This window comes from Gopherus flavomarginatus, chromosome 6 (genome assembly GCF_025201925.1).
Source record: "Gopherus flavomarginatus isolate rGopFla2 chromosome 6, rGopFla2.mat.asm, whole genome shotgun sequence".
Taxonomy (NCBI): Eukaryota; Metazoa; Chordata; order Testudines; family Testudinidae; genus Gopherus; species Gopherus flavomarginatus.
The window spans coordinates 82,065,035-82,089,973 of NC_066622.1; the positions used below are offsets into that span (position 1 = coordinate 82,065,035).

At 40.0% G+C, this 24,939-nt stretch overlaps 2 protein-coding genes across 8 annotated transcripts; one reads left to right on the forward strand and one right to left on the reverse strand.

Moving 5' to 3' along the window:
* Nucleotides 1–319: 319 nt before the first annotated feature.
* LOC127053820 (DPY30 domain-containing protein 1-like) lies at nucleotides 320–17,672 on the reverse strand. 6 transcript variants are annotated; one of them, XM_050959142.1, is made up of 7 exons: nucleotides 17,391–17,478; nucleotides 15,476–15,576; nucleotides 12,576–12,731; nucleotides 12,340–12,462; nucleotides 3,591–3,689; nucleotides 2,414–2,515; nucleotides 320–898 (listed from the first exon to the last, which is right to left on the reverse strand). In XM_050959142.1, exons 3-7 carry the CDS (start codon nucleotides 12,720–12,722, stop codon nucleotides 833–835), a joined length of 537 nt encoding a protein of 178 aa, XP_050815099.1. In that variant the 5' UTR covers nucleotides 12,723–12,731; nucleotides 15,476–15,576; nucleotides 17,391–17,478; the 3' UTR covers nucleotides 320–832. The 6 variants fall into 6 exon arrangements, with proteins under 6 accessions (XP_050815099.1, XP_050815098.1, XP_050815097.1 ...); XM_050959141.1 differs by lacking the exon at nucleotides 17,391–17,478 and adding an exon at nucleotides 16,960–17,104 and having other exon boundaries at nucleotides 15,447–15,576; XM_050959140.1 differs by lacking the exon at nucleotides 17,391–17,478 and adding an exon at nucleotides 16,960–17,103.
* LOC127053821 (DPY30 domain-containing protein 1-like) lies at nucleotides 17,121–24,138 on the forward strand. Of its 2 annotated transcripts, XM_050959146.1 has the most exons (5): nucleotides 17,131–17,206; nucleotides 19,944–20,126; nucleotides 20,242–20,364; nucleotides 22,829–22,937; nucleotides 23,690–24,138. In XM_050959146.1, the coding sequence occupies exons 2-4, from the start codon at nucleotides 19,980–19,982 to the stop codon at nucleotides 22,934–22,936; spliced, it is 378 nt and encodes a 125-aa protein (XP_050815103.1). In that variant the 5' UTR covers nucleotides 17,131–17,206; nucleotides 19,944–19,979; the 3' UTR covers nucleotide 22,937; nucleotides 23,690–24,138. The 2 variants fall into 2 exon arrangements, 1 of the variants encoding a protein (XP_050815103.1); XR_007775126.1 differs by lacking the exon at nucleotides 19,944–20,126 and having other exon boundaries at nucleotides 17,121–17,206.
* Nucleotides 24,139–24,939: the final 801 nt, after the last annotated feature.

Below are 24,939 nucleotides of genomic sequence, written 5' to 3' on the forward strand. Positions count from 1 at the left end.
TTAGTCTCTAAGGTGCCACAAGTACTCCTGTTCTTTTTGGGAATACAGACTAACACGGCTGCTACTCTGAAACCTTCAGATATGATGTTTATCTGATGCCTATTTGAAGTGAACTTCAAAACCTTTTGAGGTTTGCCCATTACTAACGAGAATTCATCAGATAACAACTGTAATTTAATATTCTACATAGCACCTTTCATTTGAAAGCATTTTGGACTCTATCCTACAAGGTATGGAGCACTGCAGCCTACATACAGCAAAGCACTTAAGTATCTGTAAAATTTTCAATATATGAGTAACCCCATTGATCCTAGAGAACTCAGATCAAGACCTTTATTATAAACAGTGTACATACAGGAATCATTTCTTCCACTAATGAAATGCAAGTAGTTCTGGATGGAAGCAGTAACCAATCTAATAAATGAAAAGAGGAGAATTTTTGGACGATAACGTCAGGATGAATCCCTAAGGTTACTTCTAGAGCTTTAATATTTAATATTCATGAAGGCCAGTCAGGATATTAGGTTTTGCGATATTTGTCTGAAAGTTAACTACATGGAATTCACTGTATCCTTTCAGAATACATTGTTTCTCCTGGTTCCATTGAATCTAGGTACAGTATTTACAACCTGATGCATAGAACACTAAATGAATTAGTAATCAGTAGGAAGTCAAATCAGTTTTTCCCAAAATTTGAATGATTTTTATTTTTACGATAGTTGCCTTAAATTAGCTGCCTTAAAACATTTTGTTATCTAACTCTCAAACCCCAGGTGTCATTGATAAATTCATTCCATACATTAAATACACAATTACAGTAAGTCACTAAACTTCAGGAATCGACTTTCATATCAGTTGGGATTTCTTCCTCTGATTCAGCCGTGAGATTCAGTGCAGCCTAAGACCAAAAAAAAAGGAAAAAGAATTATCAGTATTAACAGAAACTGGTAAAAAATGCTACAAAGCAAAGCAAACAGAAACAGTGTTTAGATAACCTTCAGCATGACTATGCATTCTCCTATTCAGTGAAATAACACTTTAGTTTTTATTCCCCTCTACCATCAACAAGTAAGACTGTATAGAGACAAATATCCTGATTCCCAAGCTAACAAAGGGCACAAAAAGGTGCAAGTGTATACAATACTGTACAAATATTGATCTGGTCCCACCATTTTTATGTAAAACTCACTGACAATATCTTTCCAGAATGCAAAAAGAATGTGTCATCACCAGACTAATGCTTATACAACTGTGAACCTAATTTATATGCCTAAAACTGAGTAATTACATAGGTGAATGGCTACACACATAATTACTACTTAATTGTATATTTCATTATCCAATTTGCATGTGAAAATGCAGTAATAACTACACACCAAATATGCCTGCAATTGCATGCATATGATTACATGAGCTTAATTGTGAAAACTTGACTTCAAATGTATTCTTAGATACATTAAAAATAAGAGCCACTGTAAAACATATGTAAAATAACAGGCTATCACATCCAAAACATGTTAACAAAAATTCCTCATGCAATGTAAAATCAAAGCTGAAATTACATTATTGACAATAAAATAATATGGGCAAGACAACTTAATGAATTTCAAAGAAAAAAAATTCTGGCAACAGCATACTGGAACTAGTCTTTACCAGTATCTTGAGTTACACAATCATTTCAAACAAAATATATTCTGTTACTTGAAAACAATGTATTTCAAAAATGTTGAATTGAAAAGTGGGATCTAACACATTCTTTTGACCATCAAGATATATGTAACTGGATAGATTTCATTTCTAGTAGCTGGCCCAAGAAGTATCGTTATACACGCCGCAATGCCTTGCACAAGTCAAAATCTGATTCACGTTCCCTCACTTCCCTATAGTGACAGATTCAAGGAGTATTGTGAGGACTGTGTGCTTTAGCGCACCGGGAAAAGAAAGAGCCTCTAATTACTTTCAAGATTCACCACCAGTTGATTAAATTAGCACTTATCATAGCCATATGATCACAGAGGCAAAGGGAGGTAGCTGCTCCCCTGGGAATATTGAAACTTTCATTTGGAAAATGCGCTGAATGCACAAAGTTTGAAATTTAAGGATTTCCTTTACCACATTGGCTCCATCACCGTTTTCCTCAACTGCTGAAATGGGCATAGCTGGGAGAAAATGAGGCAGGGCACGAGAGTTCCTCTAATCAACTCATCCTTGGCTGTGGGAATGGCCTGTGGGGGCCACTGGCAGACAACAACCAGAGAGAGCATTCCAAAGCTCTCTTCTGAAGAATATGGCCCAAATACTCTTTTTTTGGCCATAATGGAAGTGCTGACACAGACTTAACTGTATAGGCATCGGTGGGGACAGAAAAATCTCTATACAGGGATTACTTAGCCTTTTTTTTTTTCATACTTACGTCAGATTGCCCACTCTCATCTATCTCCTCAACTCGGGTCAAATTAGGGGCTCCATATTTATCTGTAAGCTCCGCTAATGTCCTTGATTTATCCCCCGGTTCCTACAATTGAATTACAAAGCTTACTGTGAGTTATTAGTAATTCTGTTAATTTTGTCATAAATGTATTTAAGAACTCTGAAGATATGTTAAAGAACCTTAGTATGCACTAAACTAATGAAAATAAACAGATGCCATAGATTAGAGATTTATGGTAACAAAGCCCTGGCATAAATAAATTAAGTGAGAAGAAGGTCTATGTATTATCATTAGGGCTAATATTAGTTGTTATTAGAGGAGTTTGAACAACTTTAGGTTTTCATGTAGTACCTTTTCTCTATCTCACTTTTATAAAGTGTGATATTTAGAGTGATACATTGTCAATATTTTAACAAAATGATTTGAGAAAAATATTCTCCTTTAGATTGTGATGAACCCCATATACTGGAGGCTGGTCTATACTTAAAAGTTTTACCAATATAGTCATGTCAGTTGGGGTGTTGGTTTTTTTTTTAAAGCGGTATGTAGACAAAGATATACCAGCAGAAAGATCCCTTATGACAGTATAATTTATTTTGCCTCACAAGCCAGAATAAGCTATATTGGTATAAACACTTCTATACTAGTATAAGTGCATCCACAGCAGGAAGGTTTACTGCGTTAGCTACACCATAGCTAAATCAACAAAACTGTTAGTGCAGACAAACCCTAAATGTGTTTGCATTTACAAATAGGATGAGTGGGGAAGTTATTCACTTGTGTTCCCATTTAAACAAAAACACTGTCATACTCACAACTAAGGAAGACTGCAGCACCACTAAGCAAACAAATGTATACGAAGCTGCACTCTGAAACCATTTATACTTGGTTATGAAAAATATGTTGAAGAGACTGACAGTACAGCCCAGTGTGTAACTCGGGAAATTTGAAATGAAGCTGCAGGGCTAAACATGCATTCCAGAAATGTTCTTTCACAGATTTTGACATTTTTGTCAAATGTCCATAGGCTAAAAGCATACATACACAATTCCTGCGCTGACCAGAGAGGATGTTTGATATCTAAGCATGGATCTTGGAAAGGCTGGTTGGTGATCTGTGACATTATCTAATTATTATTATTAATGGAACTTTGTCAGACCTTTTCAGCTTTTTGCTGCAAGGACAACTCTGCTGCTTTCTCTTTCTCTACCCTTTCGAGTTCCAGTTGAGCCTCCTCATGTTCTCGTTCCAGTTGAGCCTGCAGCCATTTTATGGAAGCAATATAACATGGACAAATTGAGGGGAAAAAAGCAAACTACAGTAGGCTGACCTATGTTGGTGTTAAAGTTTGCAAAGCAGAGATTTTATATATGTACTTTTTTTCAAGAGACAAGATGGATGATGTAATATCTTTTATTGGACCAACTTCTGTTGGTGAAAGAGATAAGCTTTTGAGCTTACACACCTCTTCTTCAGGTCTGCGAACTACTCACAGTGTTACAACTACACCTCTATCCCAACATAACGTGACCTGATATAACATGGGTTCGCATATATTGTGGTAACCCTGGGGCTCCGGTGGCAGGACTCGGGAGGCTGCTGTGGGGAGCCCCGGACCCTTTAAATCATCGGCACTGGGCCCTATAAATCACTGCAGCATCAGAGCTGCAGCATCAGTGCTTGGCCGGTGATTTAAAGGGCCTGGGCTCCCCGCAGCGGCCGGAGCCCGGGGCTCTTTAAATCACCACTGGAGCCCTGCCACTGCTACCCCGGGGCTGCAGCAGTGAGGCTCAGCCGGCGATTTAAAGGGCCCAGGGCTCCAGCTGCTGCGGGGAGCCCTGGCCCTTTAAATGACCATCGGAGCCCTTCCACCGCCACCCTGGGGCTCCAGCAATGGGGCTCAGGTGGCGATTTAAAGGGCCTACAGCTCCCCGTGGCCGGAGCCTTGGGCTCTTTAAATCACTGCTGGAGCCCTGCTACCGCTACCCTGATATAACGGGGTTTCACCTATAATGCAGTAGGGTTTTTGGCTCCCGAGGACCGCGTTATATCGGGATAGAGGTGTAAATACAAGATGGAACAGATTGTTTAGCATAAGTAGTTAACATATGTCAAGGGAGCTTAAATTCATAACTAGACTCTAAAAATCATGGACTGAATAGAGACACTAGATTTATGGCTTATTACAATGATCACCCACTAGCAACCCCCCATGTTTGTTTTCTCCCCACATCTAGAGGGGTGTTAATGGACCACTTCACCTTAAATGGTCCCTTGAAGTATGTGTTAACTACTTATGCTAAACAATCTGTCCCATCTTTATGGCTCATTGTTTCCAGTTTTTATTTTATTTATTTTTTCCTGGGCATGTATCGGTGTTTATTACTATAACAACATAAACCGCTGAAAATTGGTGCAAAAACTTTTACTAATTTTTCTGGGTAAATATTGGGATTTATTTTGGTGGACGGAAGGACAGGAGGGAAAAGCATTCAACAGATTAATGCTTTTGTGAACAGAATTCAATGTGGTTTGCTGCAGAACTAAAACAGAACTCAAAATACAACGCCAGCTCTGAGTTCAAGAAAACAATATATCGCTAATCCCCAAATAAAGCTTTTCATTTGAATAAGCAGTTTACTGTTATAGACTTAGAACTATTAGACTATAAATATTTACATTTAATAATTGGACCCAATATTTTAAAATATTTATAAACACCCTTCAGTGTAATTTCCAAAACTCCTGAGTAGCGTAAGCTTGCAGCAATTTTTTTAAGCAGTCTTTTCCTACAGTCTTGGATGTAGCTGAATTTCAAAAATACTCTCTCCACAACAGCTGAGCCAGGAGAGACACTGAGGATGCAAGAGACAGCACAGCTCAAAGTTGGACAGTCAGTGTGGTGGATTTTCCAGAATTCAAGAGGAGTGATGGAGTGGTTGTCTGTGGAAGGCACTGCCATATAGACACTTTCCAGTTTTGTATTTTCTTCATTAGAAGCCACAAAAAGGGAGATTATACAAGCATACTCTTTACATTTATCAGCTGAGGCCACACTTTTACGATGAGGGTCAAACAGCACAATAACTTTCCAGAATGATAAGATTCTCTCTGAAAAGCTGCAGGGGACATATTGCGAGCATCAGGGGACGTATTGCGAGCTTCCCACTTCTTTGACAGCTCTTCGTAAAAACTTTTGAAAGCTTTTACAAGGTGGTCCTCCTGTACAGTGACGGGCAAAACAGACATGAAAAAAAATGTTTTTTTTCTGGAATCTCCCCAGATGTGCTTTTTTGAGAAAGTTCTGCAGAGATATTGTTAACCAGAATGCCAGACACCTCTGTATTAGACAGCTGTTAAAGAAGTGGATTTCAATTTCTTCTGTGCTTCATGTAGTGACTGAAGTGTTTCAATCAGGAATTTGAGTTTTGTACAAAGGCTTTGCCTAATTTCTTACATAGCTGCTTGAGATTTCAGCTTTTTGGCTTTTCCGCTGTTGAACTCTTTGTGATCTAAAAGTTGCATTAACACACCTATTTCCTTCTGAACTCTCTGTGCAGCCAAATACAGACTAAATCATCTTGTCAGTACAACTGGAACCGAAATGCTGCATTCAAGTGCGATCTCTTCGCAAACATCATAGAAGATTTTTTTTATCTGAATGCTTGAAAACTGCACTGGCATCTATTATGGAATTTTTTAAATCAGCCATTTTAGGAACCCCTGTTGCATGAGAGACAGCAATGTGCAGTAGTGAGCTGGGCAAGACAAACAGAGCAATTTAGGTTTTTCATTCAGCTTTACATCTTATGTTAACTTCACGTAGTAAGAAGCTGACTCAGAATTCACTGTAGCTCAAATCCTTCCAGATAAGTGCATATTCGTTTAAAGTTTTACTGACACCAGCTGCAACTGTTTGACTGCTGACTTTACAAACTACAGATCTGCCAAAATGAGTGCAGGCTTCTCCAAAACAAAATGAAAAATGAAAACAAAATCACGAGGATTAGCGGTTGAGAACATCAGGCAATTCGTTAAAAATCAAAGAACTAACTATATTTCCAGTCAACCTCCCTTTAATTTTGTTGGTCAGAGCATCATCATTCTCCTCCAGATATTTCTTGGTCATATTGATTGAATTTGGCAAAGATTTTTCTGCTGGACAGAAATTTCATACAAAGTCCTCCAAAGGACCTCAGCAAGGCTTAGCAGTGGCCCTGAAAAGCAGAGGGCATGTACAAATTCTCTTATTACATCGTTTTGATCTTGCTCTTTCTGCCATGCTCGGACAAATGCTGATTCCAATGTTTGCTTGTTTCTATTTTCACCTTCTTGTTTTAGTCTTACGTGTCATTTGCTCTCCAAATGTTCTTTAATCCAGTTGGCCTGAGTGTCAACTATGATGCCACACCATTTGCAGCACATACATTCAACTTCATCCTTTTCTCCTATTTTGTTTATTTTAAAACTTTTGAACACTTCCTTATGTTCTGAATCATATTCTGATTTTCGTTTTCATCCCATTTTAGTGTGTCAAATCTTTAAACCGTTATCTAACAGCTTGAAATGGGTACATGGTGGGTGTGTGATTCATCAGGACGTTCAGATGTGCATGCACTTCAGAGCTTGCATGTAAGCCTGTTTGTTTATTGTGTGCATCTTCTAGACTAATATATAGCCTTACTTCAACAGGCAGCTTTGAATATACACACAAACTAATATATTATCATAATACATATATCTCATGCAGTGTACTGTATTTTCCTAATAAAACATGCTATTTTTATATGTTTGAATTATACAGAAAAAAAAGAAATACTACTTTTTGAAAATACCAGAGATTTTTTCAGTAAAAACTGGTTTAAACTGAAAATGAAGGGGCTTATCCATCTTGTATTTAGCTGTGACATTCTGGTTAAGTTTCCTAGACCTGAAGATGAGCTCTATGTAAGCTTGAAAGCTTGTCTCTCTCACCAGTATAAGTCGGTTCAATGAAAGATATTATCTCACCCACCTCATCTCTCTAATATCCTGGAACTGACATGGCACAACAACACTGCATACTTTTTCTTCACCATTTACAATGTATTTTATGCTTGAAAATATAAACATACAATAACTGAAATAATAAGAAGTTTAGATTTGTTGAAATATCAGGTGACTCAACAATCTTATCAGTTGTGGACCAGAATGGAGAGCAAGGTCTTTTAATTGTCAAAGGGAAAACGGAATAGACAATTGAAGACCTTACCCTTGCATACATCCCTCACACACTCTCATTAAAGGTCAAATCCAATGTCCATTTGAAGACAACTAGAACTCACAAGAATTTAAGACCCAGATTTTTAAAGGTGTTTTAGGTACTACTGCATTTAGCGTTGCGATGTCTAACTAACTTAGGTGGCTAAATCTCATTTCAAAAGGGATTTAAGCACATAGGAGCCAAAATCTCATTGACAGTCTTAAGTGGTTTAGGTTCCTAAATGTCTAATCTGTCTTGAAAATGAGATTTAGGCCCCTAAATCAGTTAGCTGTTGCAATGTTGAACGCATGAGTGTCTACATACCTTTAAAAATCTGGGCCTAAGGTCTTTGCTACCATCATATGTCAGAAACTACATAATTTAAGTATACATAATGTTTTTTATTCATTAACACTTATGCTGGAGAACCAAATGCTGACAGCAAAAATCTTGTTTTATTTGCTGTAAGATTTTGTGAAAATATATTAATAAACATGACCACTAAGTCCAAAAGTGGCATTCAGATTCTCTTTGGCCGTATGCAGTCATGTAGAGCACATGCATGTTCCCAGAGGTAGTCGCTCAAAACTGTGACCCACTCACAACCAGTCCCTTGAAAAATGTGACTTTTCTGTGACAAAGCTGAGGGGAAAATTCATAATAAATAACTTATTTGATTAATTTAGCCTTTACTTTCTTTGTGAGCCACATGCAGATATAACATCATATATTCATCTGTATTAATTATTTGAAATCATTCAGCAAATAATTCGGTTTTAAATTGTAAATTAAAAAGTATAAAAACATACAATATGCAATTCATGCTATAACTTACACAACTAAACTAATGAGAGCAGCATGAGTTTAAAATTGTATATTTGATTGTCATATGCTTAGATTACACTGTTATGGTTAATTATGTAAGCAATCCCAATCTGGGAATGGCAACAGTACCATGTGATATACAAACGGGGCCATTTCAGACACTGCTCATTCAAACAGGTGTCTTTTGGTCATTGGGGGCAGAGGTCTGCTCTACTAAGGCCAGCTAGAAATGTGAGTGTAGTCTTTACTTTTCATGTTTCAGTTCTATAGAATGGTTTTATGCTGAAATAGCTCTACTGTGATGATAAATTGAGACATATGAAGAATCAGAACATCTCCTTAGACCATGGTATCCCACACCACAGATTTTCCCTTCTTTTATTTAACAGGAAACCTCCATCCACTAATCCCGACTCTTTCCACAAACACACAATTTCTGGATACATTCACTATTACCTTCCCTTCCCACATGCAGATGTTAAAGCAGAGCAGTTGGGCAAAGTAACATGAAGAAGGTTACACATTAAGGCAGACATGCAAGTGGGGCCCAGTCAAATAATTGTGCAGTGGTTCCCTAGGTTTGCTTGAAGCTGCGCTTGTATGTAACTAACTAACACAGTATGAATTATGCAATTTATACTCAAATATACATCCTAAACATGTATTCTAAAAATATTGAAACATTCACTTTGCATGAACACTCATAACAGAAATGCTCAAATGCTTACATAACATTTGTTGAAAGCAAACATGACAAAAATGCCCACATGATCAAATCAAAATTCAACATCCAATTCAAACAAATATTTGCAACAAAACAAAACAAAAAATTCTCACCTCTAAACTCCACATAGGATAGGAGGCTACATCACAGATCAGGGAACCACAGTGGCTGTGCTCCATGATCAGAGAATGGCAACCACTTTTAAAGTTGTGTGTGTGTGTAAATTACACATCTGTTGATTGTCTGCCACAATATAGGGAGCAGTCAACATCTACTGAGTACACGTACCACGTGCATGGAGAGTAAGGCTGTCAAGCAATTAAAAAAATAATTGTGATTAATCGTGCTTTTAAACAATCATAAAATACATTTATTAAAATATTTTTGGAAGTTTTCTACATTTTCAAGTATATTGATTTCAATTAAAATACATAATACAAAGTGTACAGTGCTCATTTTATATTTATTTTTATTTCAAATATTTGCACTATAAAAAACAAAAGAAATAGTATTTTTCAATTCACCTAATATAAATACTGTAGTGCAATCTCTTTATCATGAAAGTTGAACTTACAAACGTAGAATTACATAAAAAAATGACTGCACTCAAAAATAAAGCAATGTAAAACTTTAAAGCCTAGAAAGTCCACTCAGTCTTACTTCCTGTTCAGCCAATTGCTCAGACAAACAAGTCTGTTTACATCTGCAGGAGAAAATACTGCCCGCTTCTTGTTTACAATGTCACCTGAAAGTGAGAACAAGGGTTCATATGGCACTGTTGTAGCCAGCATTGCAAGATATTTACAGGCCAGATGTGGGAAGATTCATATGTCTCTTCATGCTTTGACCACCATTCCAAAGGACATGCATCCATGTTGATGACCGCTTCTGCTCAATAATGATCCAAAGCAGTGAGGACCAATGCATGTTCATTTTCATCATTTGAGTCAGATGCTACCAGCAGAAGGTTGATTTTCTTTTTTGGTGGTTTGGGTTCTGTAGTTTCTGCATCGGAGTGCTGCTCTTTTAAAACTTCTGAAAGCATCTTCCACACCTTGTCCCTCTCAGATTTTGGATGGCACTTCAGATTCTAAAATGTTGGGTCAAGTTCTGTAGCTATCTTTAGAAATCTCATATTGGTATCTTATTTGTGTTCTGTCAAATCTGCAGTGTAAGTATTCTTAAAACGAACATTTGCTGGGTCATCATTTGAGACTGATATAACATGAAATATATGGCAGACTGCAGGTAAAACACAGACCAGCAGACATACAATTCTCCCCCAAGGAATTCAATCACAAAGTTAATAAACCCACTATTTTTTTAACAAGTGTCATCAGCATGGAAGTATATTTTCTTGAATGGTAGCCAAAGCAATTAGAGGTATACAAATGGTTAGCATATCTGGCATGTAAATAACTTGCAACTCCAGCTACAAAAGTGCCATGCAAACACTTGTTCTCACTTTCAGGTGACGTAAATAAGAAGCAGGCAGCATTATCTTCTGTAAATGTAAACAAACTTGTCTGTCTTAGCAGTTGGCTGAACAAGAAGTAGGTCTGAGAGGACTTGTAAACTCTAATGTTTTACATAGCTTTGTTTGAGTGCAGTTATGTAGTAAAAAAAAAATCTACATTTGTAAGTTGCACTTTCATGATAAAGATATTGTACTACAGTACTTGTATGAGGTGAATTGAAAAATACTATTTGTTTATCATTTTTACAGTGCAGATATTTGTAATCAAGAATAATATGAAGTGAGCACTGTACACTTTGTATTCTTTGTTGTAATTGAAATCAATATATTTGAAAATGTAGAAAAATACCCAAAAATATTTAATAAATTTCAATTGGTATTCTATTATGGTTTAACAGTACAATTAAAACTGCAATTAATCACAATTAATTTTTTAATAGCAATTAATATTTTTGAGTTAATCGCATGAGTTAACTGCAATTGACCGCCCTAATTGACAGGCATAGTGAACGCGAGCACTTGTTATGCCAATTGTAAGTTACTGAGGCTTAGAGAAACCTTAGATTGGGTATTCTGTGCCTCAGGGTTCTGTATTATTTAAGGAGATCATACTGCAAAGTCAGTTTCCTTGCTTAGCCACTTCCATGTTCTGGATGGTCATGTCACTTATTATTTGGCGCAGATACTTTATGCAAGTCACATCATAGTGCTTTTATGCTATGCTACTGTAACACTATTATACAGACATATGCAATATGTCAACCATAAGATACATATCTAGGCTTGTACCAGTGTTATGAGTTAGGCTGTGAGTCAGTCGTGGAGGTCACCGAAGTCATGGATTGTGTGACTTTCAGGGACCTCTATGACTTCTGCAGCGGCTGGTGCAACTGGCCCGGGGGCCGCCTGAACAGCTCAGGCAGCCCCTGGGCCAGCCACACAAGCTGCTGCTGGAGCAGTCTCTGGCCACCACCTGCCTCCCCCAGCAGCAGCAGGCGTTTGGGTGTGGGAAGGGGCTCAGGGCTGGGGGTTGGCATGTGGGAGGGGTGAGGGCTCTGGGCAGCTCTTACCTCAGGGTGCTCCCTGGAAGTGGTGACATGTCTCTCCCTTAGCTCATAGTCGGAGGCACGCGAAAGCGGCTCTATATGTTGCCTTGACCCACAGGCACCACCCTCGCAACTCCCATTGGCCACAGTTCCCAGCCAATGGGTGCTGCGGAGCCAGCACTTGTGGAGCAGGCAGAGCGTGGAGCTGCCTGGCCACCCCTGAGCCGAGGGACAGCTACGGAGCCATGCGGAACCAGGTAGGGAGCCTGCCAACTCCGCCAAACCTCCTCCCCCACCCAGCACCAGCAAGGATCCCAGGCCACGCGGCCCCCACCACTGAGCACCCACAGCACTACTGGGCTGCCCCCTCATCCTTCCATCCCCCCATCGCACCCAAGATTTAGTCAGGGGTATATAGTACAAGTCATGGACAGGTCACGGACATGAATTTTTGCTTACTCCCTCTGATCTGTCCATGACTTTTACTAAATATACCCATGAGTAAAACTTAGCCTCAGTTATGAGGTGTCAATGCCATAGTATTATCTGCTAGACATTTTAATTATTTTTATTATTTACTATATTTTGCCATACCCGTTGCTCCTCTGCAAGTTTCTGCTGGATCATGAGTTCTTCTTCCTTCATTTTTTCTAACATTTCTAGTTCTTTCAGTGCCTCCTCATGCTCTTGCTCAAGTTCTGCCCTCTCCTGCTTCCTCTGTCATTGCAAGATATTGACAAATTAGAAAAAAGATTAACTAATATTGGCTATATTCTCATTAAAGTTTGTGAAAGAGTAACAGTAATCATTTTAAATGCAGAGAGATCCACCTGTTGTTCTTCATCTAAATTTCTCCTGTATTTGTAAATCCAGTATGCCAGGTACTCTATTGGGTCTATGGGCCGATGCTCTACCACTTCTGCAAGTCCCTTTGCCAAGCATATTCCTAGGCATCTCTTGAGGTATTCAGACTCCATTCACACCTCCTGAAAAATGTAAAGGAAGCAGACACTAAACAGTGATTCCCCATTTAAACTAAAATATATTTTAAAAATTACTGACTAGACCGTATCAAATAGTTTAGCCAATGAATTCAGCCCTTTTTTTGTGAATGCTCTGTGAAGAGGTTGTGCATTGTATTAAAGACAGCGTTATCTAGTTCACAAGGCACTAGGTTAAGAGTCAGAATTCACAGTTCTGCCGTGACCTGCTGGATAACTTTGGAAAAGGTAATTTGTGTTGATTCCCATCTCAGGGCTGGTCTACACTATGGGGGAAAATCGATCTTAGATACGCAACTTCAGCTATGTTATTCACGTAGCTGAAGTCGAAGTATCTACGATCGAATTACTCACCGTCCTCACGGCGCGGGATCGATGTCCGCGGCTCCCCCTGTCGATTCCGCAACTCCGTTCAGGTTGGTGGAGTTACGGAATCGATACAAGCGCGTTCAGGGACCGATATATCGTGTCTAGATGAGACGCGATATATCGATCCCCGAGCAATTGATTGCTACCCGCCGATACGGCAGGTAGTGAAGATGTACCCTTACTCCTTTGTCCATCTTGCCTATTTAGACTGCAAGCTCTTCAAGGCACAAACTTTCTCTCACCGTGTGAACAATGTCTAGCAGCAGGGGTCCCAATCTGAGTTGGGGGTCTATAGGCACTGCAGTATTACTAATAATAAATACTAATTTACTCATTTTTTACAAGTGTTCAATACTTTGTGCACGAACATTTTATCACAGAGTTTTTGAGATGGCTGCAATTAATATTTGCTATACATACTTTATGACCTAGTCATGTAAATCACATGCTATTGTGTCCGCTCCCTGATCAGATGGCCTAAACTTTATAAACTGGAATTCCCTTTTTTGTTCACAAATTATCTGTCAATATTTGTGTCAGACTAATGTGAGAGTAATTAAAACAGCTTTGCAAAATGACTATGAGAGTAGTTCCAATACAAATGCTCTCATAAATAGATTTGTTCATGCTAGGATTTGAGAGATTTAGCTTCCAGAAAGAATTCTTGTGAATAAAAGCTTGTTCTTCTGTGGCTAGGTGAATAAAAGTCATGAATACAATCAAAACAAATTTGTAGGTTATATCCATAAAAATCTTCATTAATGCTGCGTTACTGACAAAGAGCATGCACACATCTGATGTATTTTAATCAGAAAATGAAATGGACATGCACTTTCTGAAATAAATAATCTATATTATATGCCAGTATAGTATGATTTGAATAAAGCAAGAGACATCCCAGTCCTGTGCCTAACCACAAGACCATCCTTCCTACAAACAAATAACATCTTTAATTTACAAACAAGCCTAGGCAGACCCTGGAAGTTGGTATGAACTTACACTGCCTAAGAAAGTACTTCACCTCAACTTTAGACAACTTTGGCTTTGCCAAGAGTGCCAATCTGCTAGATATTTTGAGAAAAACCATCATTCATAGAGCATTTTTCTCAACTATGATTTACAGTGATTATTCATGAACTTGGCTTTTAATTTCCTCAGTCTTAGACCCTCTGTCTTCTAACTATATTTGAAGCATATTAAGAGCAGATCAGATGAGGCTTGCTCTTGCTCCCATTGAAGTCAAAATCTCTGATTCTCCGCTCATTCAGTTTGTAAAATAATATTTTACATAATATACTTCCCAGGATAAGTTTGTTCTCCAGTCTAGTGAAGCACCAGCATCGTCCATAGTTATACAGATAGTGAAATAATAAAAACAAGCTTTAAAGTTTATTCTTACTGTATTCTGTTTATGTAAGGCCAGATTCCAATATCTTACTTACGTTGAGTATAACCTTTCTCCACAAAAAAGTCCTATTGAGGTAAATGGGACTACTTGTTGAGTAAAATATTATTCAGTTGAATTAAGGGTACTAGAATCTATGTTGTACCAATTTCTTTACAGTGTTATAACTTCTTGAAGGACATTTCATTTCAGTTGTTTTAAAGGTTTTAACAATCTTTCTAACTAGATTACATTTAAGGAAACAACAAACTCTCTTAAACATGGCTCACTGTCAATTAGTTTTATAGAACTTCAGATGGTGATGCACAATGATATATATATAACTCATCAGAGAGAATTTATTACAATATATACAGCATAGCCTGTACAAGGAACCATACCTCTTTTACACCTGCCTGTATGTTTCCAAAATAGAGAGCACAATTCTACTCCATTTGTTTCAAAATGTAATTTCCTTGAAACATTAGTTGCTTAACACAGTTTAGGAAATATTCACATATCTCCAGTTACAATAGTATATGATCACTACAACTTTCCTTATAGTGCTAAATTCTATTAGCTCTTCTCAAATAGTCCCAATTAGCTATTTTCTGTCCCTAAATAGACACTTCACTGAATTCAATGTGGATTCCAAAGGAACCTAGGAGCTACTTAGAATTTAAATTATTTCTGTATATGATCTATTTAAGAAGAAGAAAACAGACCTATCTAAAGGCAAGTCACACAAACGCAGGAAGGAGAACTTGTTTCTTGACACAAGTGAGATCAGAAACATCACAGACTATTTACCTTCCTTCTGGTCTCTTGCACAGATTCCCCTTGGGTATGCTTCCTGTTAAGTTCAAATCTTACTTTCTGGCACACTGGCATGTATCAGTGTTTTGTCACAATGCACCTTCATAGAATGCACATCTGAACACAGTTACCTCCTGAAAGTTCTCTAGTTTCCTCTCACCTCAAAGGATTCTGCAACCCACTCTTCAAATATATTTACATTCTTGGCATGGTTTGTACACTTTGTTTTTGGGATGCTTGATTTTCTTGTTTAAACCATTTCTACAACAAAAGAATACTTAGGTATGAGACAAGTATAAATAGCATAAAGGACTTCATTTACGGGCATATGTCTCGTCTCTGCTACTCATGAGATTAAAAATATATTGACTCCAAATGCAGGTTTTGTTTTCCTACAGCCTCACGTCAGCTAAGTTTTAAGCATGTGTATAAGTGTTTGTATGATCAGGACCCAATATATTAGCACTATTACAATACTGTTATACAATATAATAATGATATGACTATAACAATGATAATACTAACATCCTTGTTTTGGGATTTGTGTGTGAACACTGACCGAATATTGCTTATTGTCAGTACAGTATTGAAATCACAGTCTGTTTAGTATATGATTCCCAACGCTTTAGAAGTAATAAAAGATCACAGAAAAAAATAATAGTTTGAATACACTTTCATTTTTAGTGTTAAACTTAGAACTTAAAATACATTTTTTGCTATCATCTGCAAAATAAGTTTTTTCTGAACCTTTTAGTAAGCACTGGCCCTTTACATACAGTTGAAGTACAGGGTCAAACTGGAAAGCAGAAAATATATCAAGTGTAAAGAATATTTCTAATTTAGATACAAGAATAATAGCTCCCTTACAAATACTTAAGCACCATAACAATGTAAAAGACCTAGTCAACATTTTATTTAGGCCAGGAGTGTTCACAGTGCAATCTGTGGTGCGCTAGGATTGTTCTCTCTGTATAAACAAAAAATGAGGACAAAAAGGTTCATCTGTCAGTTTTTAATACTGGTGAATGGAGAGGAAAAACAACTCTTTCCAGGAAAGTGAAAATGCAAGCAAAATTATGGTTGCGTGTATTTGTATTTTGATTTTCAACAGTTGTAGCACCATCTAGCTTGGGCTACATCCGTGGTGTTCAATCTGTGGAGGCGGAGGGGTGTCCACAGATTATGCCTAAAATTTCTCAAGGGGTCCACACCTCTATCTGAAATGTTTAGGGGTCCACAAATGAAATAAGGTTGGAAACCACTGGTTTAGATGATTTGTTATGAACACTATGACCCTGCTGGCTGCGGGGAGACACAGGACCAGTGGCTGCGGTTACTGCATTGTTGCTATAAACGGACTGGAGGCGGTTTGGGAACAGGCGCGCGCTGAGAAGGTCCCGCAGACGCACGGGAGGCCCACCGGCAGGGCAGAGCCACGAGCACGGGACCCCGGCCATTGCGCCCCCTGCCGGCCGCTCCCCCGCAAGAGGGGAAACCGATTTGAAAGGTTCCCCCGCGCCCCGGCGCCGCGCACAGACCAGATTCACTGGAGCGGAGCCGAACTGGGGACCAGGCCCGAGCTCATGCCCCCACCCCACTTCCCTGGGCGGGGCGCGACCCACAGCTGCGGGCTGGGAGCCCTACCGGGCGCGTTGGCCAAGCAGCAGCGCAGCGCGAGCCACCGAACCGTGCGCGCGTGATGAGTAAACGGGACTCGGCGGGCCAACGAGCGTCCAGTGTAGGGAAGGGCCGTTGCTCCGACGCTCCGAGGAGCGCGCAGCCGCAGAAGACACCCCCGCAGCGCGCGGAGTGGGAGCGTCCTGTCGCTAGGCAGCCGCCCGCGTGACCCGGGCGGTAGGATTGGTGGTGGGGCTGGTGCGGGGGCTGTCACGTGAGTAAGGTGGCGGGGTTAACCCCCTCGGGGCTGGGCATTGGCCGAACATCGGCCCGGCCTGAGGGCAGCTCGCCTTGGAGAGCCGGGCACGGTGGGATCCCGGCGTGTGGGCCGGACCCGGGGCGCGGCGGTGCCTGGCTCTGGGGGACCCGATCGTGGGCTGCGGCATCGCAGCGGGCACCTGGTGGGGTCAGCTCCGGGCAGGCAGCCTGGCTAGGATGGGAGTGATGTGGGGCCCCAGCGTGCAGCACGGCTCGGGAGCCGGTCACCCTGCGTACAAAGGACTGTCCCGCCCCTTTGACTGATCGTTACACAACAGAAACCTCCGCTCCTTTATCTCTGTAATACCAGAGGCTGCTCATTGCGGTACTCACCCATGAGGGAGGTGAAGAACCGCTGGTCTGTTCCTGAGAGGACACGCTAACCTCAGCAAGCTGGGCAGTAGGGGGGCCCCCTCAAACAGACGCCAGCGTACAAGACTTACTCCTGGTGGAATTGTGCGCCAAAAAATAAAAATGATGTGCAGTGTTTTAAAATTCTGCATATTTTATTTGTCAAAATAACAGTATAATCACACCAGTTTTAATTATTATTGGTCATTTATTTCAAAATATCTGTCACCAAGTATGTCTGTGACAATACAGACAAAAAAAGATTCAGGAAATGTTTTTTGACAAATAGATTCCTTACTAGGCATGTTAATATAGAACTGAGTAATAATTCGTTTAAACTACAATTCAGAACCATATTTACCATACCCCTCAGAAGCAAAGGCTTGGAGGACTAAGGGGTAATGGAGGAGCTGGGGGAGTAAATTGCTGGGAAAGAGCCAGGGTGTGAACTTGGAGGGTTGTGGGAATGGGTGGGAAATGAGGGTATGGGTAGGGAAAGTTTGTTTTTGAAGGATTTTGAGGGGCAGGTAGGATTGTTAGGGAGCTTCCCCCCTCCAGACTCTGGCTGACCCCTAGCATCTCCCATTCAGTCCAGCACATCTGCCCCTGTCCCCATGTGTTCCCACACTCCCTGTCCACGTGTCCCTCCGCCCCCACTCAGTCTCCTCATCCCCATGTGGCTCTGCACCCTCTTCCTCTGTCCCCAAGTGTCTCTGTGTCCCCCACCTAGCCACACCCTTGTCTCTATGTAGCTCTGCACCCCTTCCCCCATCACAATGTGGCCCTGCACCTCCCTCCGCCCTGTGCCTCCACTCCCATTCAACCCCTGCCCCAGTCTGTCCTCCCCAGCTAGCCCTTATGAGCCCCTGTCTGACACCACCCCACAGCAATCCCTGCTGTCTGCTTCCCCCTGTCTCATAACGTGGCCTGACAGGCTCTGCAAAGAACGCAGGCTGTTTGTCTTCCCCAGCTGGCTGGGAGCTGCTGCTAGTGTTCTTACACGACAGCACCCTCTGGTGGGCGAAAGTTGGAACTTCAGGAACATTTCAGTAGAAGCTTTTTTCTGCATAAAAAAATAAAAGTATGCACAGCTTAGTAATTATGCGCACACACAGTAGTGCAGAATTCCCCCAGGAGTAAAGACTCAGTCTGAGGCCCAGTCTACACTAAGAATGTACATCACTATAGCTAAGTCTCTCAACGGTGTGAAAAATCCACCCCCCTGAGAAATGTAGCTATACATATTAGGTAATCCCTGATGTAGACAGCACTAGGTCAATGGAAGAATTGTTCCATCAACCTAGCTACAACCTCTCAGGGATGTGGATTACCTACACAAATGGAAAAATCTCTCCTCATTGGTTGAGGTAGTGTCTACACTGACACATTATAGAGTTGTGCCGTTGTAGCATTTAAATATAGACATACTGTTAAGCTTTGCCTATGCTAGCACTTTTGTCAGAAAAACTTATGTTTGTCAAGGGTGTGAAAAAACATCCCCCTGACCAACATAAGTTTCACTGACAAAAGAGCTGGTGTGGACAGTGCCACTGCCATGGCTACCGCCGCTTGGTGGGGGTGGTTTAATTATGCTAGCAGGAGAACTTTCTTCCGCTGGCATAGAGCGGCTATACAGGAGACCTTATATCGGCGCAGCTGCAGTGGTACAGCTGTGCCGCTGTAAGGTCCATAGCGTAGACATAGCCTTAGTACTTACTCTCATAATTGCCCTACACTGTCACTGCATTGTCAGTTTCTTATCGCTTACATTTCTTCTGTAAAAGCCACTTATGCTGTCTAGATTAGCCTGGAAGCTTCTTTATAAATCCAACATTTTGTACTCTTGTTTGTGAAAAATGAAAACTAAGACTATTGCGTGTGGTTCAGTGCCGTGCAGATTGTGCTAGTTAGGGCTATACTGCAGATCCAGTAGGAATAAAACAATACTTAAGGAGTAATATTTTACCAAGATCGATACAGAATTTAATTAGAAGTGCAATACAGGGACTTTAACTTCTAGAGAACCAAGATAGTAGTAACCAAAAGTGGTTACCAACAGATGTTTTTCCAACAGGCTATGTGACATGAGTTGCTGGTATCAGTATAGTGATGTTCATCTCACAAAACCAACAACTCAGTTGCCACGTTTCTTAGCTGTGTCATTCAAGAATGTATTGGCCATTAAGGCTGAATTATTCCCTTACTACCAGAAATCGTTCCCCATGTCAGGGTTCAGATGTATCACCAAGGCAATGTAAACAGATTTGTATGACCACCAATGTCCATATGAAACCTTTTGTTAGTGCACATGTTCTCACTCAATAATGTCTAAAACATTTCAGTTAATATATTGGTGCAGCACTTGGTAGAAGATAAGAATGGATACAGAGTACCTCAAGGAATGCATAGGAAAATGCTTAGCTGAGGGACTTGCAGAGGTGGCAGAGCATCAGCCAGCAGACCCAATTAATTATCTGGCATACTGGCTTTACAAATACAAGAAAAATTTAAATAAAGAAGAAGAGGTGAATTTCTTTTCATTTTTTAAAAAAATATTTTTTGACATTTAATCCCAACATGGCTGATTTTAGTTTCCATATTTTGTCATTGGTCAACGTCATAATTTTTCTGCAATGCTAGAGGAAGGTAGAGAGGGACCAGCTGATACGAGATCGTGCAAAGGCCCTGATAGAACTGGAAAAGGTACAAAAACTGAAAGCAGAAGAGCTCCTGATCAAGCAGAAAACTGAAGCACGTTATCAGGTCTGGCTGAATTTAATCGTGTACTACATTTTAAAACTGAAATCTTATTATCTTTACATGCTTAAGAAAATTGAATCTTAATAAAAACTATTTAACACACAGCATTATTAATCTAATAATGCAATAGTTTTCATCTAATTTTTTTAATATTAAAAAAAATTAAGCCTCACAATTCTCCTGTAATTAGCATAGATAGGTAAATAATTTTTATCCCTATTTTACAGACAAGAGATAAGGAATTCTCACAGCGTCCCCAGTTACCTGCCTAAGAGGGAAATTTAGATTATAATCCAACAGCTCATATTTATATTCTTTGTCCTTGCAATGTCCAGGCTTACTCATATTGTCAGTTCCCTATCCGCTGTGTCACAAGTCATAAAAGCAGTTTGTCTACACTGAGAAATCTTTTCTAAACATTGATAACATTGGTCCTGTTTCATCAGTGGTAGACACATTAGAAGTTCTAGTATAAAGAGACTGCCAGCATTTTGAATACCATGTCAAAATCACAGCTGACAAAATTTATGGATGATTCAAAGATTGACAAAGTGGTAATGATGAGGAAGACAGCGCATTCATGCAGAGTGATCTGCATCACTTTGTAAACTGGGCCTATTCAAACAAAATGCATTTTAATACAGCCAGCTGCAAAGTTATACATCTAGGACCAAATAATTTAGGGCAGCAATTCTCAGACTGTGGGTCGAGACCCCAAAGTGAGTCATCGTGTTTTAATGGGGTTGCCAGGGCTGGTGTTCAACTTGCTGAAACCAAAGTCAGAGCCCCACCACCCAGGGCTGAAGCCAAAGCCTGAGTGCTTCATCCTTGGTTCAGCAGGGATCAGGCTTCAACTTCAGCTTTGGTGGCAGGGCTCAGGTTACAGCTCCCCTGCCCAGGGCCAAAGCCCTCAAGCTTTGGCTTCGGCCCCACTCCAGGAAGGCGGGGCTTGGGCTTCAGTCCCTCTTCCTGGGATTGTGTAGTGATTTTTGTTGTCAGAAGGGGGTCGCAGTGCAGTGAAGTTTGAGAAACCCTGATTTAGGCTATACCTACAGAATGGTGAACTGTATCCCGGGAAGTAGTGACTCTGAAAAGGATTCAGAGGTTACAGTCCATGAGCAACTCAACATGAGCTCCCAGTGCAATGCTGTGGCAAAATGGGCCAATGTAATCCTTGGAAGTATAAATGGGAGTATTGAGAAGGAATAGGGAGGTGATTTTTACCTCTGTATGAGGCATTTGTGTGCCAGATATGGCAACACTGCATACATTTCTGGTGCCCATATTTTAAAAAGAATGTTGCAAAATTGAAGAGGGTGTAAAAAAAAGCCACAACAATGATTTGAGGGCTTGAGAAAATGCTTTACAGTGAGAGATTTAAAGGGTGCGATCTGTTTAGCTTATCAAAAAGACTTAGGCTATGTCTACGATAGCACTTTTGTCGGTAAAACTTTTGTCGTTCAGGGGTGTGAAAAAAACACACTCCTGACCGACATAAATTTCACTGACAATAGCTCTGATGTGAACAGCTCTCCCATCAGATCAGATTAGGCAGCCTTCTGTCAATCTAATTATGTCAGTGTCTACACTACAGCCTTCCTCCCATCAATGCCCTACTACTCAAACATAATAACTCCACCTCCATGAGAGGTGTAAGGCTTATGTTGGTGTAATTCAGTAGTTCTCAAACTTTTGTACTGGTGACCCCTTTCACGTAGCAAGCCTCTGAGTGCAACCCCCCGTTATAAATTAAAAACACTTTTTGTATATATTTAACACCATTATAAATGCTGGATGCTAAGCAGGGTTTAGGGTGGAGGCTGACGGCTCGCCACCCCCTATGTAATAACCTTGAGGCCTCCTGAGGGGTCCCTACCCCCAGTCTGAGAACCCCTGGTGTAGTTAGAGTGACATAGCATCTATGTAGACAGTGTCCCTTACATTAAATGTCTTGTCAATGTCACACCTGTGACATTGACAAGAAAGCTGAGCAGATGGAGCCCAGCTACCCCCTGGTCCCTGGGAGAGCTGGGCTGCTGAATCCTGCTCCTGGCAGACCCCATTCCCAGCTGGGAACCAGGGCGAGAGGAGGAGGCAGCTTCGGACTCCACTCTCATCTGTGAGCTGAGGTGAGAAACCCAAGCTCCTCTCTTCCCCCCTCCTCCTTCAGGTGAGGATGTGCACCACCGACCCAAGGACAGTAGTGTGGACATACAGCCACCACAGTAATTACTGTGGTGATGCAAGTGTTGTAATATAATATAATGTAATATAGGTCGACTTAGGTTTGTAATGGAGACATACCCTTACTGTTAAAAGATATAGAAAAATATTCTGTATAGGGCTAATCCTGCTCCCACTGCAGTCGATGGCAAAACCTCATTGTCTTAACTGGGAAAGAGATAAAACATGTAGTCTGTCTGTTTCTCTTTTTGTTTGTTTGAATCAAATGTAACTTTTACCTTAGAAGATAATTATTGAACAGTATCCAAGAAAGATGACAGCAGAACTGACCAACAAGTCTGGAACGCCTAATTTGGCAACGGTTGTAGAGGATGATGAGACTATTATTTAGAGTAAGTATTATACCTAGCAATACAAATAATGTCGAAACAGTTTTTCTCACCACATGTGCTCAACAGTCTTACTGGCTCCATTTATACGTACTACAGTTAACGTTTCTTCGGACTCAACCTGCTTTGAAAAAGTGGGTTGACATATAGCACTAGAAAAGCACCAATCTTTAGTCAAATATAGAATGACTTCAGCAAACTCTTTTTTATGTAAATACATTTGTGTTTTAGACATAACGTGATTTGTCCATAAAAATGTTTTTCTATAAAACAAGAAAACTTATTGCAACAAACAAGTAAAAAGACAATCAGTTTTAAATCTGCCAGGGAAACAATATGCTGGAAATGTGCTGCTTTTTCAGTTCAGTTAAGGAATAGGATTTATGATAGTTTTGCTATTTGTGGGACTTACATTATGAACCAGTTTTTAAAAAGAAAATATTCCTGGAAGAATTTTAATGTGAGAAAACCCAGCTAAACTTGAATAAAAGCCACATACTTAACAAAAAAAATTACAAAGGTAATTTAAGTTTTGCAGCCAAATATCTGTGTGTCTTTTTAAGTAATGTTGTGCCGTAGCCTGATTAAAGCTAGGAATTTCCAAAGTAAGGTAGTCTGACTCTATCTCCCTATCTATTAATTGCCTAGCTCATATTCACACACACCCCTGAACCTTGTCACTGCAGTGCAGGCTCTTTGTGAACATCAGTAGTTCTGTTGCAGGTGGAGGGCTGATGATATGCCTTTTTAAACAGGAGCAATACCTTATGAGTGTAACAAAATTGTAGTTTGAAGCAGAAGCCATAGCATGAAACATCTGGCAAAAATCAACACCTGGGACTGTGGACTAATCTCTTAAGTCACTGCCATGGATGGTATCTACACTCACAGATGTATGTCTCTAGTTGGTGGTCGGAAGAAGTTAAGGGAGGGAAAACCTGACCTTAAATAGAATCTATACACCTTCATCCAAAAAAAATGGAATATGTATTCAAAAAGCACACAGCTATACAAGAGTGAGAAAACAAGGGTTGAAAATCAAATTATATATTGCCAAATGAAGAACAACCATAGTTTGCGATTGAGTGGATAATATTATGTGAATAGAAAAGAAACTGGATAAATGTACTGCATACTGACAAAATAAACTCATGTACACTGATTGGCTGTGAACTAGAGTTCCTTGTGCAACAAAATTTATCTGTTGGAGTCATGAAGGTACCTCTCCAGAGCGTATCAGAAATTAAAGACGCAAATAAGATGTTTGCTGTGTTTTTAAAAAGCAACAAACTGTTCTAGCTTAATGTTAACCTCTGCAATTCACTGTCACAAGAAGTTCCTTCTCCCATCTAATCAAAGAAGCTGCTTGAGTCCCACAATCCTGCTGACATTAGAAGCATTTCCTGTTTCCATCTTTCAAGGGAGCTGGATAGTTACAGTGAAAATAAATGGAGAAAGCTTGGACTTAAAAGAGGATCATGCAGAATCCATTCCTTTCCTCCTCTCTGAAAACAAAAGCAACCTATTCTTCGGGTTTTTCTTTTTCTTTCCTGTCTCACTCTGAAATATTTACAGGAGAATAACATATATGGGAAAGGTTTTTAAATAGTAAATGCATTAAGTTTTAATTTCAGCACATGAATGAAAACTTTATTTTAATAAGTTTAAAGTGATAAGAACAACAAATTTCTTGTTATACTTGTTATGAAACAATAAGAAAGTTGTAGCATTAGGTAAAAGCCTAGAAGATGAAGGCAAAAGGGTGGTAATATTAGTGCCCTGGGAAAGGGATATATGGCTAGTGGGTGAAGTCACTTGTCATTGGATATTGAAGAGAGATCAGTGAGTGAAGTTATAAACTATTAGGTAGAGGGGGACTTGGTTTGCTAAAATTCATAAATGTCAGATGTCCTCCACATTTTAAAAACATGGCTAAATAAAGCTGGCTGGCTAGCTCAACTTTCTTTGTCTTCACAGTGTTGAATTCACAAGGTAATTGTTTCTA

Bases quoted from the DNA above. Each gene is read 5' to 3' on its own strand.
- LOC127053820 (XM_050959144.1), bottom strand. From the start codon at position 12,722: ATGGAGTCTGAATACCTCAAGAGATGCCTAGGAATATGCTTGGCAAAG. The intron at 12,463-12,575 runs GTGGATCTCTCT...TTGCAATGACAG, and splicing joins ATTTAGATGAAGAACAACAG to AGGAAGCAGGAGAGGGCAGA. The intron at 899-2,413 runs GTAAGTATGAAA...TTTTGGTCTTAG, and splicing joins ATGAGAGTGGGCAATCTGAC to GCTGCACTGAATCTCACGGC.
- LOC127053821 (XM_050959146.1), top strand. From the start codon at position 19,980: ATGGATACAGAGTACCTCAAGGAATGCATAGGAAAATGCTTAGCTGAG. The intron at 20,127-20,241 runs GTGAATTTCTTT...CTGCAATGCTAG, and splicing joins ATTTAAATAAAGAAGAAGAG to AGGAAGGTAGAGAGGGACCA. The intron at 20,365-22,828 runs GTCTGGCTGAAT...CTTTTACCTTAG, and splicing joins AAACTGAAGCACGTTATCAG to AAGATAATTATTGAACAGTA.